A 17,770-nucleotide genomic window follows, 5' to 3' on the forward strand; every position below is an offset into this window, starting at 1 on the left:
CAAATGGGGTTTCCCATTCCAGTTGATAGCTCATAGGGGCAACAAATCAGCGACTTTCCAGAACCTTGGCGACCTGGCTACCTTCTTGGGCACATTTTAAGCTGCCTCAAGTCTTACTGCAATAGAAACAATCTATTCTACTTACTCCACCTACCCTTTCAGAATGGCATCAAGTGATCTTTTAGGGGCGCGAAGTTGACACGGGCATAGATGAATCCGTCCCTGGTCCAGGGCTTTGCTGCTGTCCAGAAGAAGAGAAGGTAGATGGTGCTGTTTGGCGTTGATAGCAAGAGTTCTTCCTATCTACTGTGCCTTAAACATCCATATAGCTGAACTCTTATATGGACACATATGTACCCTGCACTTTATATTGATATGTCACATGTCTTCTGTCTCTTGAAAGGTCATCCCCACAAAGGTCTACAGACGGGTCAGCTCCCTGGTAATGTATGGAGTTATTTATAATAAGTATAGGCCCGCTTATATGTATGGTTCCGCTTACATATGTGGTTTGTTAGATCCAAATTTACTACGGGTGTTAGGTATGATGTTTACCTCTGAGAAGGGTTATCAGGTACCAGATTTTGCTGAGGTCTTTAGATTGGGACTGGAGGCGCTGCGAGGGCTGTGGGGAGGGTATCCTAGGTAATAAGTCACGGAGCAGTTTATATGCAATTTTTTGGTTCTTGTATATTTGTTGATGGTGATGTTGTTCACTACTTCCTGCAGATATGCACGGGTCCCAGAGGTTCTAATATATTATTGGCTTTTCCCCCGAGCACATACGGTTATGAAGGTTATGTTTTGTCCCCCTATCGATCTGCCGCATTCCCCCACATAGGAGAACCGGCAGTTAAGGTGATACCTTATACCCCCCCCCCCCCAGTTGACTGTTGCCCCAATCCCTTCCTCTACCCACGCCTAAGTAATTTTCAAATTCCGACTGGCCTATTAGGATTACTTTAACATCCTATCCACTTACCGGAGCATGGTTGATTGACTTTTTCTTTATCTCCCGGGTTAACCTGCCATTAGCTTAAGCAGTATTTATAGCAGCCGATATGTCAACTACCCAGCCACGCAATCCGCAAGGGTTGAAAGTTCGTACCCTTAATGCCAAAGGACTTAATAGCCCTAATAAGCGCTCCCAACTTTTGTATAGTCAGCACAAAGCCAGAGTTCATATTTTACTGCTTCAGGAAACACATTTTCATTCTCAAAAGATTTCATCATTACGTAATCGCTATTATACTACATGGATCCATAGCTCTAACCCCGAAGGTAAAACGAAAGGGGTGTCCATAGCTTTCCATAAATCAATTCTAATTCAGGTACTGGACACCTGTATTGACCCATTGGGAAGATTTGTGTTTGCAAAGATCTCCCTATGGGAAAGGACTTACACAGTGGCATCATTTTATTCCCCTAATCAACAGCCGACTTTAGCAGCTGTCCAGTTCCTGAATAAGCTTAGTACATTCGCAGAAGGCGCTTTGATAATTGGAGGCAATTTTAATTTTCCTCTGGACCCTAGGGTAGACACGTCAACTGGTCATTCCTCCATCTCTTACTCCAAACTGAATGCATTTAAGGCCAAATTGAGTGATTTACAACTGATTGATGTGTGGCGGACCCTGCACCCTGGCGACGAGGATTACACTTTTTTCTCCAATCCCCATCATACTTACTCTCGAATAGACTATATCTTTATCAGCCATAGGATCCTGGACTTGAAACCAGAAGCACTTATCGAAGGCTGTCCATGGTCAGACCATGCCTCGGTTTCCTTATTCCTCCAGACTCCCTTTGTGGGATTCCGGGAGTGGACTCTCTTTTTAGAGATTCAGTCTGTGAGGGGATAGTTTTAGATACTATAAGAAATTTCTTGAAGGACCATGAGTCGGACGAGACACCCCTCCCTTTTCAATGGGAAGCTCTTAAAGCTGTACTCCGTGGGGTTTTAATTCAACAAGGATCGAGACTTAAGAAAATCTGATCCCAAGAGATTGCCCATACGCTCGACAATATCAGGAAATTAGAAAGATTGCATAAAAGTAATATGTCCTCAGATGTGTTTATTGAATTAACTTCCGCTAGGAGACATTTATTAGAACTATATGGCCTAGCTCACTAAAAGTATAGAGATAAATATCGCAAATCATATTATCAATACGGAGAAAAATGTGACCGTCTTCTAGCGAGGGGGCTTCATCCCAGGCCAGCGGCTACGTATATTTCACATATACGAGATGCTAAAGGTAACATTACTGCCTTCCCACAGGAAATATTATGGGCGTTTCAACAATATTATGCTGATTTGTAAACCATTCAAACCACGCCCCATTCCACCCCTTCCCTCCGGGACTATATTGCATCTACAGCATTGCCGGAATTGGACCCAGCAGTATCTGCAAGCTTAGAATCTGCTTTCACGGAGGAGGTGTCCGCGGTAATTAAAAATACTCCTGCTGGCAAGAGCCCAGGACCAGACGGGTTCACACCCAAATTTTATAAACTGCATGTAGAGGCCTTGGCCCCGTTTATGACAAGGGTGTTTTCCTCGATTTCGGGAGAGAATCCCTTCCCTGCTCAAAGTCTAGAGGCACATATTACTGTTCTCCCTAAACCCGGCAAGGACCATTCCTTGTGCTCAAATTACAGACCAATTTCTTTAATCAATGTGGACGCCAAATTTTTCTCTAAATTAATAGCCAACTGATTGTCCCTGTATCTACCGGACCTGATACATACAGACCAAGTGGGATTTATTAGTGGAAGGGAGGCCAGAGATAATACACTTAAAACATTCTTGATCACTCATGCCGCCAAAATGTCCAAGACCCCTATGTGTTTGTTATCGGTTGATGCGGAGAAGGCATTCGATAGGGTGAATTGGACATTTATGTATCAGGCGTTACGCCAGATAGGATTGGGTCCATTAATGGTAGCCAGGATAGCAGCGCTCTACTCAGCCCCTAAAGCTCGGCTGAGGGTCAATGGGGGCCTATCGACACCATTTCCTATTGTTAATGGTACTAGACAGGGTTGTCCACTATCCCCCCTATTGTATGCTATAGTGATGGAACACCTGGCGGTGGCGCTAAGGACAAACAAGCTTGTACAAGGGATACAGATTGGAAAACAACACTATAAGCTGTCCCTGTTTGCTGATGATCTACTAATGTATATATTGTCTCCGCAGACTTCTATACCAGCGATTTTAGAGGAATTTGGGATGCTGAGTAATTTCAAAGTAAATTTTGACAAATCCGAAATACTAAATATTTCACTCCTACCTTCCCAGGTACAATACCTTAAAAACCAAACGTCGTTTAGGCACTGTAACGAGAAACTCACATATTTGGGGGTCTTTATAACAGCTGACCCGGCTACATTATATAGTTATAATTATGAACCATTGCTGGGTAGAATGAAGGCGGAATTAGGAAGATATGACCTACTACCTCTTTCTTTGTTTGCTAGAATTAATGCTCTCAAAATGGATATTTTACCTAAAATGTTGTATGTCTTCCAGATGATCCCGATATACTTACCACAGGCCTTCCTAGGAAAAATGCAGCAGCTGTGCAGAAAGTTTTTGTGGAACACGAAGCGTCCCAGAAAAGCCCTTCCGTATCTTACTAGACCAGGGGTCTGCAACCTGCGGCTCCGGAGCTGCATGCGGCCCTTCAGCCTCCTTGTTGTGGCTCCCTTCAGCTGCCGCGGGGAGATCTCTGATGGGGGATCCCCTTCCTCCCAAGACACTGCGGAGGAGGGGGATTCCCTATCCGGTGTTCTAATGAAAAAAATCTACCAGTGAAATAAATCTACCACGGGGCCTAAGGCATCGTCAGAACATAAAGAACTCTGCCCATCAAAAAAATCTACCCTGTTACATTAGAAGCCTCCAGCTTCCAATGTAACAGGATGATACGTTAGAAGCTGGAGGCTTCTAGGGGCATAGTTCAGTGTTTAATTTATTTTGAAGTAGGCCTACACATGCACACTTGTTGTAACAGGTAAAATTAAAAAAATATTAAAACTTTTAAAAGTTTATAAACTGTGTCATGTTTTGCGGCTCCAGACTATTTTACTTTAGTGGAAGAGGAGGCAAAATGGCTCTTTTGATAGTAAAGGTTGCTGACCCCTGTACTAGACCTAAAACTTTGGGCGGCACGGGTGTCCCTGATATCAGATGCTACTACAGAGCAGCCATGCTGACTCGGGTGGCTGACTGGTTTCATAATAGGGACAGGAAGAGCTGGGTCATATTGGAAAATATCTTATCTCCTGTTGATCTTTGCTCCTTATTATAGGTAGACAGGTCTAGGCTCCAATTACACCAATCGCTTCCAATTGTCACATCTGATCTCCTGAAGGAGTGGGACAATCTTATTAGGGTGGGCCATGTGTCCTCTAAAATAGGGCCCATGACCCCCCTGTTTGATAATCCCTCGTTCGCACCTGCGATGAGAGCTAAAAAAAATGTTATCCTGGACGGCTCAGGATCATAGGCAGATATGCAGTATACTACAGAATGGGAGGGTCCCGCCCCTCTCATCTTGGACGCCAGGGTGCAGAGGATGCCGAACGCATGGCTACTACACAACCAATTATCTTCATTTACAGCGCAATTTCTGGCCTCATATCCCACACAAAGGAGCCTAACGGCATTTGAAACATTACTATGCTCTAAGAACAGGCCGATCCATGTGATATCCCAGGTATATGAGATATTGATTAGAATATATGCTAGCAAGGTTCCCACCTACACGAGATATTGGGAAAAAGAATTGGGGGTAGTTATTTCTCCCTTAGAGTGAGAAAAGGTATTCATTCTGACCCATAAGATGGCACTTCCTTGTAAAGCCCAGGAGACCAATTATAAAATTATTTCCAGGTGGTACTTATGTCCCGCAGATATCCATCATATGTCTCCTTCTATCTCTGATCGGTGCTGGAGATGTGACTCCCAAAGGGGCACGTTGTTACATATCTGGTGGGAGTGCCCAGGTATTCGTAAATTATGGGATCAGATAACTGATATATACAATAGCGTGACTGGCTCTAATTTAAAGATAACTCCTCAAATGTTGCTGTCCATTCTTCCTGAGTCTATAAAGGCTAGCAAGAGGGATGTGTTTAGACATTTTCTTATGGCAGCTAGGACAATTATACCCCGAAAGTGGAAAGAGCCCTTTGTACCCACCATGAGAGATTGGTTGGTGGAATTAGAAAAAATACAACATATGGAAAGGTTAGTAGCAGAGGATGAGAACAAGACGGAGCAATACAAGCTGACGTGGTCCGCTTGGGATTGGTTCAAAGAATCGCCCCAATTTAAATCAATCTGGCAGTGAGCCTCACGGAGTGTATGGGAGTTGTACAGTTTAATATAGCTAGGTCTACAGTGGATTCAGAGATTGTTCATGCAATAGGCCAGTCGGACATCCCACCCCTACCCCTGGGCTAACTGTTTTAACTTTGTTTATGTTTGGGGTTCCATGTTGATATCCCCGGTTGTAACCGGAGAGGCGACAGAGAGCGGTTATGAGGCTCTCGAGGGTTATTTGAGTTATCAGATTCCTAATAATTGTTATGTTTCCTCACTCAGGCAATAAACACTGATTGACATGTGTGTTCCTTTTTGTGTTTTCCTCACACCCCCCATATGTTTTTTCCCTAAGGTTGTCCCTACTTTATTTCAAGTAATGATATGTAAATGTAAAATGTCACTTGTTTTAGGATGTGTTATTGCAATAGAGAGCCGGGAGCCCTCATATTTATGTATGTGCCATTTTCTATACATGTTCTGTTCTGTTATTTATTTTCAATAAAAAGGGATTGAAACAAAAAAAATTTCTGATGATGGACTACATCCAGCTCTAGATGCCAGTTACCAATGCGGTCCCCGCTCCTTTTTAGGGCCCGCCGCCTCCTCCTCTTGCTGTTGCTGCCTCCTGTCAGTACTTCATTCACTAAAATTGTATTACACTTCTGGGTGGCATTGACAATGCACTACACCCAGCTCTAGATGCCAGTTACCAATGCGGTCCACGCTCCAACTCAGGGCCCACCGCCTCCTGCTGCTGCCGCCTGTCAAGACTCCATTTACAAAACTTGTTTTACACACTTCTGGGTGGCATTGACGATGCAGTACACCCTGCTCTCCATGACACTTACCAATGCGGTCTCCCTGGCGATAGCTGACCAAAGGCCACACACTGCTACTGCTCTCGCTGACCCACTCTCCGTCTCTGGTCCTCCATCCTTTTGCCTAATGTCGCCGAGCTACTTCTCCACAACTTTATGGGTGGCATGCCTAGCACGTCATCCAGGTCATAATGCCAGCTAGCAATGCGGTCTCCTGCTGTTTTGACGGCGGAGAATGCTGCTAGTGGGTTGAGTTCCTAATGTTTATGCTGCCTTTTTTTCTGTCCATCACGCAAAATCCTATTTGCCTGCTGTCACTTTACCTGCCATTTTCTGGAAAACCAAAGGTCTTTTGGAACTTTTGTTTTCCCTTTGGTGCCACTGTTCTCCTACACATACCTAGCAAATTTGGTGGTTCTAACATGTATAGGGGCTTTGCTATTAATTTTTAAATTTGGCCCGTTGACTTTAATGAAATGCGCAAAATTGGTTCGCCGAAATTTCGCGCACCCATCAGAAATTCGAGGAAAGTTTTGTGAGACTGTCAGAGGCCTTCTCGCTCATCCCCACTATTTATCTCCCTCACACTAACCAGACGCATTACTTAACACAGTATTTAGAACAAATGGGCGATTTTAAGGAGGAGACCCTTATCCTAGAATGAGATCCTAATTTTACCCCAGATCCGGTTCTAGATGCCTCTCACCGATCTTTAAACACCCCCTGGAGACCTAACAGAAGTGTTCTTAAATGATTATTTCAGTATCATTTGAAGAATGTGTGGCGTTTGCTTCGTCTCTCTGAAAAAGATTACACATTCTATGTCCCCCCTCACCCACTGCACGTACTCCAGAATTGATCATTTTTGGTTACAGCATTCAGATCTACACAGAGTCAAGGAAAGTTCTATTGGCTCAATTACATTCTCGGACCATGCTCCATTTCTCTCTTCCTTGAGGTTTCACATTTGGAACCTAAGGCGTGGAGATGGTATATCTGCTGTGGTGGCGGCAGATGTCTCATCTGAACTTGCCAAATACTTTAATACCAATAGGTCTCCTGACTCTGATCCCATGATAATTTGGGAAGCTCAAAAAACAGTTATTCAGGGTGTCTTGATAAAACATAGATTAAAAAAAGCTTGTCACACAAAAGATCCAGAGATGATGATAAATTCAAAGAATTACATGCACTAAGGGAAAAGTTTTCATCCCTATATTTAGGCAAAGCTAAGGCGGCTTTAGCAAAATGTAGGAAGGTTTTTTATGAGCATGGAAATAAGAGTAGCTGCATATTAGCCAATGCCCTGGGAGAACAAAGAACTCGCTCTTTTGTGCCATTTTTGACAGGTAAGACTGGCAAAAAAATATTTCTCACTAAAGAGATAGTGGACTCCTTCCGTAAATATTACACGGAGTTGTATTTTCTTCCTAGACGCTCACCCTCGGAGCCTGCAGACCATAGAGCATCAGCAATCAGAACATACCTAGAGGAATCTGACATGCCTTACATTACATCTGAAAGCAGGGAGCTCTTAGAAGCCCCCATTTCCCCAGGTGAATTAAGACAGGCAATTAAAACTACCCCTGTGGGTAGGGCTCCAAGCTCAGATGGTCTGTCATTGGTCTATTGTAAGATGTTCACTGACACATTGGGCCTGTTTAGGCCCACACATGCTTTCTTGGATAGGGTCTATTTACTATTCACCTACAGCTACGGTCAGAGTTAATGCATACTATTCCAACTTGTTCCCCATATCAAATGGGATGAGGCAGAGCTGTCCCCTCTCCTTTAATTTTTTTTGACTCTAGAACCATTGCTACGTAAGACTTTCTCTAATCCACACATTAAAGGCTGAAAATAGGAAACTCTAATCAAAAATTGCGGCTTATGCTGACGATCTTTTATTTGCAATCACAAATCCATTAGTTTCCTTTCCAGGCCTATTGAGTGAATTGGAGACGTATAGTGCATTGTCAAATTTTAAGATCAATATCTCCAAATCTGCTGCCCTCAATATTTCACTCAAACCGGCACTGTTTTCTTCGGTAAAACATTCTTTTAGCTTCAAATGGGAATTAGCTCATTTTATGTATTTGGGCACTAAAATTCCTGCAGTGTTGTCTGGGATTGTCCCACTAAACTTCCAACCCCTTGTTAAGTACACTTAATTTGGGTCTGTCCATATGGGACAAACCTTGTTTTTCTCGGCTGGGTAGAACTAGTATAATAAAGATGAACGTGCTCCTGCTTTTTTTTTATTTATTTCAAACACTCCTGATCCGTATCCACAGCTCTTGCTTCAGATCCCTGTCTTCCAGCATTTTTAAATTTATTTGGCAAAATAGGTCACACAGATTAAGTAGGATAATATTGATGCGTCCTAGATTGTCAGGGGGGCTTGAGGTAACCAATATTTGCAGAGCTCAGCATTTCTTTAAGTCAGGTGAATGGATAGGTAGGGAAGATCCTAGTTTTCAGTCCTTGGGGTTAGACTCCTGGAGAGCATTGCAACTCTCCCACTTCTTACGTTCCTTGCACTCAGGTGATACATTTCAGAGAACACTTGATTTGAGTACATTTCAGAGAACATGATTTGAGAAGCTATCTGAGGGGGTAGGTGGGGTGAGACATGTTCTTTCTCTGATTGACAATTCTCTTCATAACACATTATGAGTTGTTCTCCCCTCTTCTTAACAACATGGGAGGAAGACCTAGGGGTGAAATTCACATTGGCCCAGAAAGAGAAGATTCTATTCTAGACCCATAAAGCCTCTATTAGTAGCAGATATCAGGAATTCAGTTACGAACTACTCTCCAGATGGTATCTTACCCCAGCTAAGCTACATCAGTTTTTTTCTGAATGAGTTAGATAAGTGTTGGAGACGCTTGTTGGAGGTGGGTTCCTTGTTACATATATGTCCATTTTGGGATATGGTACGATCAGTAATTCAACATATGACAGATACACACAAACCAAACAACCCAGCATTTTTTCTCCTTCAGCACAACTCCTTCTCCGCTAAAACTTATAAGAGATCAGTGATTAGACATATGATAGTTTCAGCAACATCATGTATAGCTACCCAATGGCAGAAATCAGAACCCCCCCAGTTTGACTGTGGTTCCTGCAATTTTCACGAGATTTAAAGAATGGAGGATCTTGTCCCCTCTGCTGGAGGTGCGCATAGAAGATTTTTTACTACCTGTTGTTGTTGGTCTGATTTTTCCTCTACTCAGGAATATAAAAGCCACCTGGGTCCCTCCCTTCAAGGTCAAATGTCTGATTGAACATTTGCTGTATTTATGTTGATAAAGAAAATAAATTTAATTTCAACCCCCCCTTTTTTTTTTCCTTCCCCAACCGGAGTTTGTTCCAAGTCTGTGGGATAGAAATAACTTTTTTTTTTTTTTTTGTATTGTTTTTGTGTTTGGTGCGTTACAAAAATTGAAATGAGTATATATATTATTTGTACTTCATTTTGCTATATTGTGTTACAACATGCGTTGTAACAATATTGTGTTATTGTGTTACAATAATCTATTGCTATTTATTTGGTATGTATAGTTATGAAAATCATAAATAAAGATTGTAAAAAAAAAAAAAAAAGAAAAAAAAGGAAAGAAAGGAAATCTCACCAAATAATAAAAAACAACTTCTTTCAACAACTTTCCTTCACATCCTGCTCTAATGACAATTGAAACATTTTGAATTGTCCTCCACTTTACTGTCCTGCTAAGAAATGATCACTATATAATTTTTAACGATTAGACAAAGATGTATTGGCAGAATGTTAAAAGAAAATTGATTGGACAAGGTGAAGTTTTGCATAGTATCTAGACTAGTAACTTCCTAGATCAGGGCTGTCCAACTTTAGTCCTTGAGGGCCAGATACAGGCCAGGATTTTCATATGAACAGAGTCTGATACTTTGTAAACCACTTTGTACTGCTGTCTCTAGAGTGATAGTAAAATATTGTACAGATTCTAGGCTTAGAGGACTGAAATTGGACAACAGTGGACAATAAAAATAGTAATGATCCCCAGAAGAGATGCATAGTGAGAACCTGACTGAGGTTTGATTTTAAAAACTTCCTAATTCTATCCAAAACTAACAAATTAAATGCACCTAAAAACAGCTTTAAGCTGAAGTCTGTAGGTGGGGGTGATTACATCTGTAAATATCAGATCCTGGATACAGAAAGTATCTGCACACTTCCTAATCCAGTGTTTCTTGACCTTTTTAACATGAAGGAACCCCATTCACAGCTCACAGTACATTAGAGTGGTGCTCAATAAGAATGCCTCCTACATTGCTGGTCATTGGAAAGAATGTCATTCCTACAGGTAGCCAAAAAGATTATTGGAATCAGTTAAACTCACCTGAGAAGCATATGCTCAGGAACCCCTAGTAACCTCTGTAAGAACCCTGGGGTCCCACAGAACCTTGGTTGGAAAACAGGGTGGTAAAGTGTCCATTATGCAGAAGTGTATAGTTCAGTCCATATGCATTTTTCTGATTCATCCATTGACAAATGGCAGCTGCACAGTGCACATGGATTAAGATATAATTTTGCAATACTGTATGTATAGAAAATTTGATTTATTTCCAGATACAAGCTCATGAGGATCTCTATTAGTGTGTCATTACCTCACAACATACTTTACACGCTAGGGTTCTGACGTCATGCTCATTCTTTTTAATAGTGGAGCTTACCCTTTTTGTCTTCTCAAACATGGTGACACAGGAGACAGTCTTTTCTTGGATTAGGATTGTTGTGAAGTGCTGTATTTATTACGAATATTTTACTCTGTTGCTTGATGTTTCTTAGTTGTATTATACACACAGCATTGTGGACTGTTATCAAATCTTTTTTAAACCCCCCAAAAAACAAATATTTAGTAAAATGGTATCTGAGAGACAGGATACTTATCTCCTATACTTGCTCACATCATTACAATAAAGACTGATTTATTTGCTCCATTCACTACTGCATGTATCACATCTGCCTATGCGTGTCACATATCTGTCCCTATTTTCAGACCGATCACCCTTCACGAACATCTTTTGCACAAGCTTTCATATAGCCATAAACCCAATATAGAGGCCCATATCAATTCTATAAAATGTATGATCAGCTAGTCTGTACTACATACAAAGTCTAGGCCAATCCAATATGATTATATTGAGCCTATACGCATTTCATATGTGGTCCAAATCAATCCTATACTATATATAATGGGCAGGTATAAGTTAACCCTTTACCATATATTAAGAACCTATTTGCAAACTATAGAAGACCTTTGTCAGCCCAACAAATGTGTTTTGTATTGCAGTGGTTATAACATTAGATTATTTACTTCTAAGGACTAATATGATTGCTCTATGTACTCTGCAAACTGAAATATATTAAGAGAATATTTTTGAAAATCTAGAAAAATCAGTAATGTAAGAAAAATGTTATGCTTTGGCCTAGTGACATTCGTTCTTTGAGTGGTATGTGATAATCATCCAGTCAGCATCTAAAAACTTGTGTTCTGCATTAAGAAAAGCATAAAACAAAGTGACAGAAAAAAATCTATGAAATTCTAATCACAAGCCAACATGTCATTTTCATCAGATATAATTTTATGTGGGCTTTGTATTTTTGATGCAGATTTCAGATCTGTGTTCAGTTTTTCTCTAGCACATCTAGTTTTTGTGATGCAGCTAATTATATTTTATGTGAAATTTGTTATAAATAGACTTAACATATTACAACATTTAACAACTGTTTTTTTTTTAGGTTAGAGACCGCAGTAACTGCGATTGATTTGTCATCATGCCTAGAAAGTGCCTTAATGAACCAGTTTCTGTTACATGTGTGGTTCATTCACGACAAAAACTAAGCACAGAATTATATATCCCAGCCACGATTCTGCAATTAGGCCTGTTCCCAATGATGATTAATTGCCAGTTCCTCTGATTTTTAAATTAACTAATTAAACCATTATTCTAATTGTTAGTTATTTTAACTGCAGAAGTGAATGGAGAAGAGTTCCCTCTTTTATAGTATATTGAATATTGATATTAAATTAAAATAACACAGACCTTGCACTTATTGATGTTATGTCAGCACCAACATAGAAGAAAGTAGTTACATGTTGCAGGTGCCAGGGCTGATGAAGTAAAAACCATCATACTGGTTGAAGGTCTGGTTGCTGTCAAGATGGCTCAGAAGAAAAATTCTCCATATTTTTTCTCCATATTATTTATGTAGATCAATCTTATGCACTGTTCTGGAATCCATTAAAATAAACTAAATTTGGGGTCTGTCCATAACAAGATATTATGGCAGAAAGAACCAAGCTTCCTCTAGCAACCATGTTTTTTTTCTTGCATTGTAAGGCAACAAAGAGGATCTGATTGCTGTCGAATATAGGAAGTTCTTTCAGAATTTGTTCTTAGAAAAGCTTGCAAGGCTTTTTGTTTTTTGGGTCAAGAGTATAGCAACTGGTAGCTAACATCCACAAACACATTTTATCATTTATTTGTTCATATTTTGGAGGCATGGAGATAGCACAGAGTTGTATGAGGCATTCAGTACAGTGGGATAGACACATGAGAGGCAATAAAATGGAGCTTTTTTTGTTTAAAGAATTATTTCTACAAATATATACAGTAATTCACTTTATAAATAATTTATACATAGTATACAGGAAATAGTACTAAAATATTTTTGAACTGATGCATTGTTATGTAAACCCAACAGCTTTATCCAAGAATTCAGAAAACTTTTCTGGTTGGCCTGGAGGGAAAACCTTCAGAGATGAACTATCCATTGATTTCAAGGTGTTCCCCAGAGTACTGTATGATAAAAAGAAACAGAAAGAAATGTTACTATAGTATAGAAAAAAATAAATAAAAATAAAACAAAAGATGTATTTAACCAAAAATCTTTCATTGTATCTTTTGTAACATGTTGTTTTGGGCAGGGAAGGAATAAAACAAAATAATTTATATCGCTGTCAGAGTTGGTGATCTTATTCACAGCTTTCTTCTCACTTTCTTTTTTGTGTCTAGTGAATACAAAGACAACTAGCATTTGTTATAACTGTAAGACCCTCTGACAAGGTTTTCTGTGTCTCTATTAGAGAAAATAAGCTGTATGAACACTACTTCCGCTGTAGGCAAATGGTCAAAAAAGGGTAGCAGGGCAACACATGACAAGTTTAGCGTTTCCAGTTGCTGTGGCTATAGGAATCCAATGACCCCCATTTCTTCAGCTTTTTTCCACCTCCTATACTTTGTTCCAACTTCCAACAGTCTTTTTAGTATGTCCCATTTTTCCATCATCTTGTACTATGCCTGAACTGTCCACTGCCCCTGTATTGTGACCCAACTTTTCAGTAAGCACTTAAAAACAGCCGGTGGTTACTTAAAAGTGCCAGGTGGTACGCCAAACTAAAAGGGCCTGGGGAGAACACAGCGTTTTATATCAATCTGTGGGCTGTTAATTGAGAAGTTAGCTGCTTATGTGCTGTACCTGCATGTGCTGTAATACAAATGGCCGTCTTGATGCAATTGCTTAGCTAGTTCAAGCTGGTGGTTGGACATCAGTTTTTCATTGATCACAACAATAAGGTGTTTTTTTTCTTCAAGTGTTTCTAAGCAGCATCCAGCACCTAAAATGACATGAAATTTGACAACGTTTGTAACTCTTGGCATGATATGTCATGGAGTGTATTTATAAATGTATTCACTCAATATTCCCACATTTTTCATCTGAAATCAATAAGGAAAATGTCTTGAATGGAAGTGGAGTAAACCTTATAAATTGATCACCATGTATTGCAGATAAACAAATATAAAAATTACATGCGATAGAAAGATTATGACTAAAATCAGAACAGGGAACATTTATCACGTATTGCGCAGGTCTCTAATATATATATTTTTTATATTGCAGATTGTAGAGAGCAGATGGTAATCTAGGATTTAATGTTTGATGGTAGTGTATATAGTGCTGTGTATTTACTGTAGTGTCAGTGTACAAAGGCTTGTATATATTGCTAAAATATTTAGTGCTGTATATATATTGTCCTAGCATGTAATAACATTTTTGGTTAAAAATTACATTTTTAAAAAACTATTTTCTCCTAGGCTGGGTCTATACAGATGGACACAGCAGTGGGTCTGCACTTTTTTTTAGCATTTTAAAGCTTGCCTTTAAAATGCTGTAAAATCTCTATGCTGAAATCAATGGAAGCGTTTACCCGCGTATTGGGAGTTAACCCGTTTTAATTTTTTAAACGTTGCAAGCAATGTTATAAATAATGCTCATAAACGTGTCTCAAGGAAACGTCCTGGTGTAGATCAGCCCATTGGAATGCATAGGAATTTCAAACATGGGCTTTTGAAGTCTCAGGTTAAATGCTGGGGAAAACATCCGTGTAGACTAAAGTCGCATACACACGTGCAATAATAGTTGTTGGAAAAGATCTCTCACAATCCTTTCCAATGACTAGCACTGCACGATGCTCTATGCAGAGGGGAGGGGGGAGAACGACGGAGCAGCACCCTCCTGCTCGCTCTCCCTCTTCCCTTGCATTAGGATCGTTAGTCATCCATGGTCCGTGGATCCGCCATGATGATTGTTCGGATGATGGACGACTGGCGCTGTACACACGCCAGATTCTCGCCCGATATCGGCCCTGAGATGATTATCGGGCCAGAACCGTTAGACTTGTGTACCTAGCTTAAGCCTTAAACACTTAAAAATAGATACAGTATCTATAATTAACAGGGGTATTAAAAATGATCTATTTGAAGTGCTGCTGCTTTTATGCCTCAAAAATTGTACCCGATACCAATTCAAATTTATTACCTATATTTTTACAGGTGATAGGATAAAGTGGTATTTTGTGCAAGAAAATATGGTGGCCAGGGTACATGACAAAATAGAAAATTTCCGGAAGATATGGGATCCATGGATATACTATGTACCCAAGGAATTTTTATGTCACCCTTCTTACTCTTTGAAAACTGGTTTCTGAGGCCATGAGTAATAGCTGGTGAAGGGGAACCCTGTGTGGTATGTGTCCCCCTGGGCTCCAGTCTCTCTCATCCACCCTTTATTTCCATTTACCATTCTTACCCACACCTCCTCTGTCTTCTTCTGGTTGTCTTTATAGTCATGCCCCTGCCTGGAACTAAGCAGAGACAAACCCTGTCTTCAGTGCAAGTTTTACTGTGTTATCCTAAGCTCTGTGAACATTACGAAATAGATTCATGGGAGACCACAGGGTATTGTACTTAATTATTGTAACATGTTTGTGGACTCTGATTGTATGGAGTTCAGGCATGACTTGTCTTATGTGATCCGCTGTACTATTATATATGTTTTGTGGATTTATTGTCTCGCATCTTTGTACTTGTTATTTAATAAAGTCCAATTTGTCTGAAAAAAAATGTAAAATTTGTTTAAATTGCCCAAACAAATTGCAAGATATTTAAAGTCATCCCATCACAGAGGTGTATGAATAGATCTGGTAAAGAAGGGGGTTTATTATGCTGGTACTGAAACAGTTAAGGGTTTTAAACACAATTGACTACCTGCGTGGCTTATGACCAGATCTGCATTCCTTATGTCTTGGAGCAGGGAATCTTTGTATCTAAAAACTTCTATACTAAAATTTGGAGTACTGTATAGTTCAGGTTCCACTGTTCCTCTCCCAATCTGAAGAATCATTCTGTTGTACCCAAGTTCTCGGAGGATCTGCACAAAGACAAAAAACAATAAGTTGTCACAGACAAACGTACCAATGTAATAATGATCATAAACAGGCGAATATTTGCTGATTGTAACCTTTTTGTGAGTTCTGCATTAACCTACAAAATACAATTTTAATCTTTTTCCAGGCAGAGTGTAAGGAAGCCCAGCAATCAAAACATTTCATCTCCCAATCCTACCAACACAGCTTTGCCCCATCCTTCTTGGGATGGTGCAGGAGGCTCACTTTCACCAAAAGTTTCCACTATGCAGAGACAGAGAGCATTACCATGAAATTATACACTAGTGTATAGTGCCAAACAATGTTAGCAAACAAAAACTGTGTTGATACTTTTATATAAAACACAGCATGCTAAACTCCATGTTCCGTAGCCCTCCTTTCCCCTCCTATGTGTATTTTTTTTTTCTGGATATATATATATCTTTTTTTCTAGGCATTTCTAATCTGTAATTTGACATGCTGAATCCTCTTCTCCTTTAGACAATGGCAAGTCATGGATTGTCCCAGGCTTCTGTGACAATGCACACTCATGTGGGGAGTCCATAACATCCATTGGTAATGGGTTCAATGGGACAAGACATCATTCAACCTGGAATGGGACTAGCAGCATTATGTGAAATGTGGAAAGTGTAAATAAAACTTGGCAACCTCTTTTTTTTTTTTAATAGGAGTGGTTGGCCTTTTATTAGCTAAACAGTATAGGGGGGTGGGAAGCATTTAGGTGTTTGTTATTTGCGCAGGAAGTGCCTGTAAGAAAATAAACTTGTTACTTTGCTCAGTAGTATTAGTGTAAATCCTGTACACCAGGAGCATGCCTGCCAAAAAAAGAATTCAGATTTCACTGGTTGCAGTTAGAGAAATAAGTATCTAGCATCTAAAGGGAAGCTAAATTACAAAGTGCCTTACACTTGTACAGCGATCAGAGCAGACGCAGGAGATCAGCTCATCGAAACTGGTGGTCCCTACGGTGACAAACACATTCTTCCCCATCCCGGTCACCGGATTCTACGGCGGTAGCAGCTAGTTCGGGGACCCGGAAATGACGGGACCAAAGAACAGGAAGTGGGCGGGGCGTCACGGATCACACTTCAAGTCCGAGAAACTACAATTGAGAGGCAGGGAAAATGGCTTCTCAAAGCGAAACAGCAATGTGTCTGTGTGATTTATATCTTAGAAGGTGTCAGGGTAATTCTGGGGTGAAGTGGTAATATTGCAGGGGACATTGAAGGGTGGGGACAGGTGTTTTGTATACTGGTGTTATTGTGTGGTGGTACATTGTATGGGGGTACAGCAGGGGGAGAGACAGGTAATGGGGTGCACTCATAGTGTTGTGAGGTTATATGGGTATACAGGAGAGGGAGAGACAGCTGATAGGGGGCTCTCCTTTTGTTGTGGGGTGATGTTGTGAAGGTGAGACAGGTGATGGGGTGCACTCCTATTGTGAGGTAATTATGGGGGTAGAGGAGGGGGAGAGACCAGTGATGGGGTGCACTTCTATTCTTGTGGGGTTATATGGGGGTACAGGAGGGGGAGGGTCAGGTGATGGGTTACACTCGTATTGTGAGCTAATATAGGGGTACAGGAAGGGCAGAGACAGGTGATGGGGTGCATTCCTATTGTATGATAATATGGGGTACATGAGAGAGGAGACAGGTGATGGGGTGCATTCCTATTGTATGGTAATATGGGGTACATGAGAGAGGAGACAGGTGATGGGGGTGCACTCCTATTGTATGGTAATATGGGGTACATAAGAGAGGAGACAGGTGATGGGGTGCATTCCTATTGTATGGTAATATGGGGGATCAGGAGGGGAAGAGACAGGCGATGTGGTGCACTCCTA

At 40.6% G+C, this 17,770-nt stretch overlaps 1 protein-coding gene across 1 annotated transcript in view; it reads right to left on the bottom strand.

Moving 5' to 3' along the window:
- ALG13 (ALG13 UDP-N-acetylglucosaminyltransferase subunit) overlaps positions 1 to 16,980 on the bottom strand; it is a 58,006-nt gene extending 41,026 nt beyond the window's left edge. Inside the window, exons 1-4 of the mRNA XM_072431520.1 lie at positions 16,834 to 16,980; positions 15,749 to 15,911; positions 13,680 to 13,818; positions 12,904 to 13,000 (exon numbers count right to left, since the gene is read on the bottom strand). Of these exons, the coding sequence (XP_072287621.1) occupies positions 12,904 to 13,000; positions 13,680 to 13,818; positions 15,749 to 15,911; positions 16,834 to 16,917 (483 nt within the window). The 5' untranslated portion in view covers positions 16,918 to 16,980. The remainder of the gene's footprint in view (positions 1 to 12,903; positions 13,001 to 13,679; positions 13,819 to 15,748; positions 15,912 to 16,833) is intronic.
- Between the last annotated feature and the right edge of the window lie 790 nt (positions 16,981 to 17,770).

Source organism: Pyxicephalus adspersus, chromosome Z (genome assembly GCF_032062135.1).
Source record: "Pyxicephalus adspersus chromosome Z, UCB_Pads_2.0, whole genome shotgun sequence".
Lineage (NCBI taxonomy): Eukaryota > Metazoa > Chordata > Amphibia > Anura > Pyxicephalidae > Pyxicephalus > Pyxicephalus adspersus.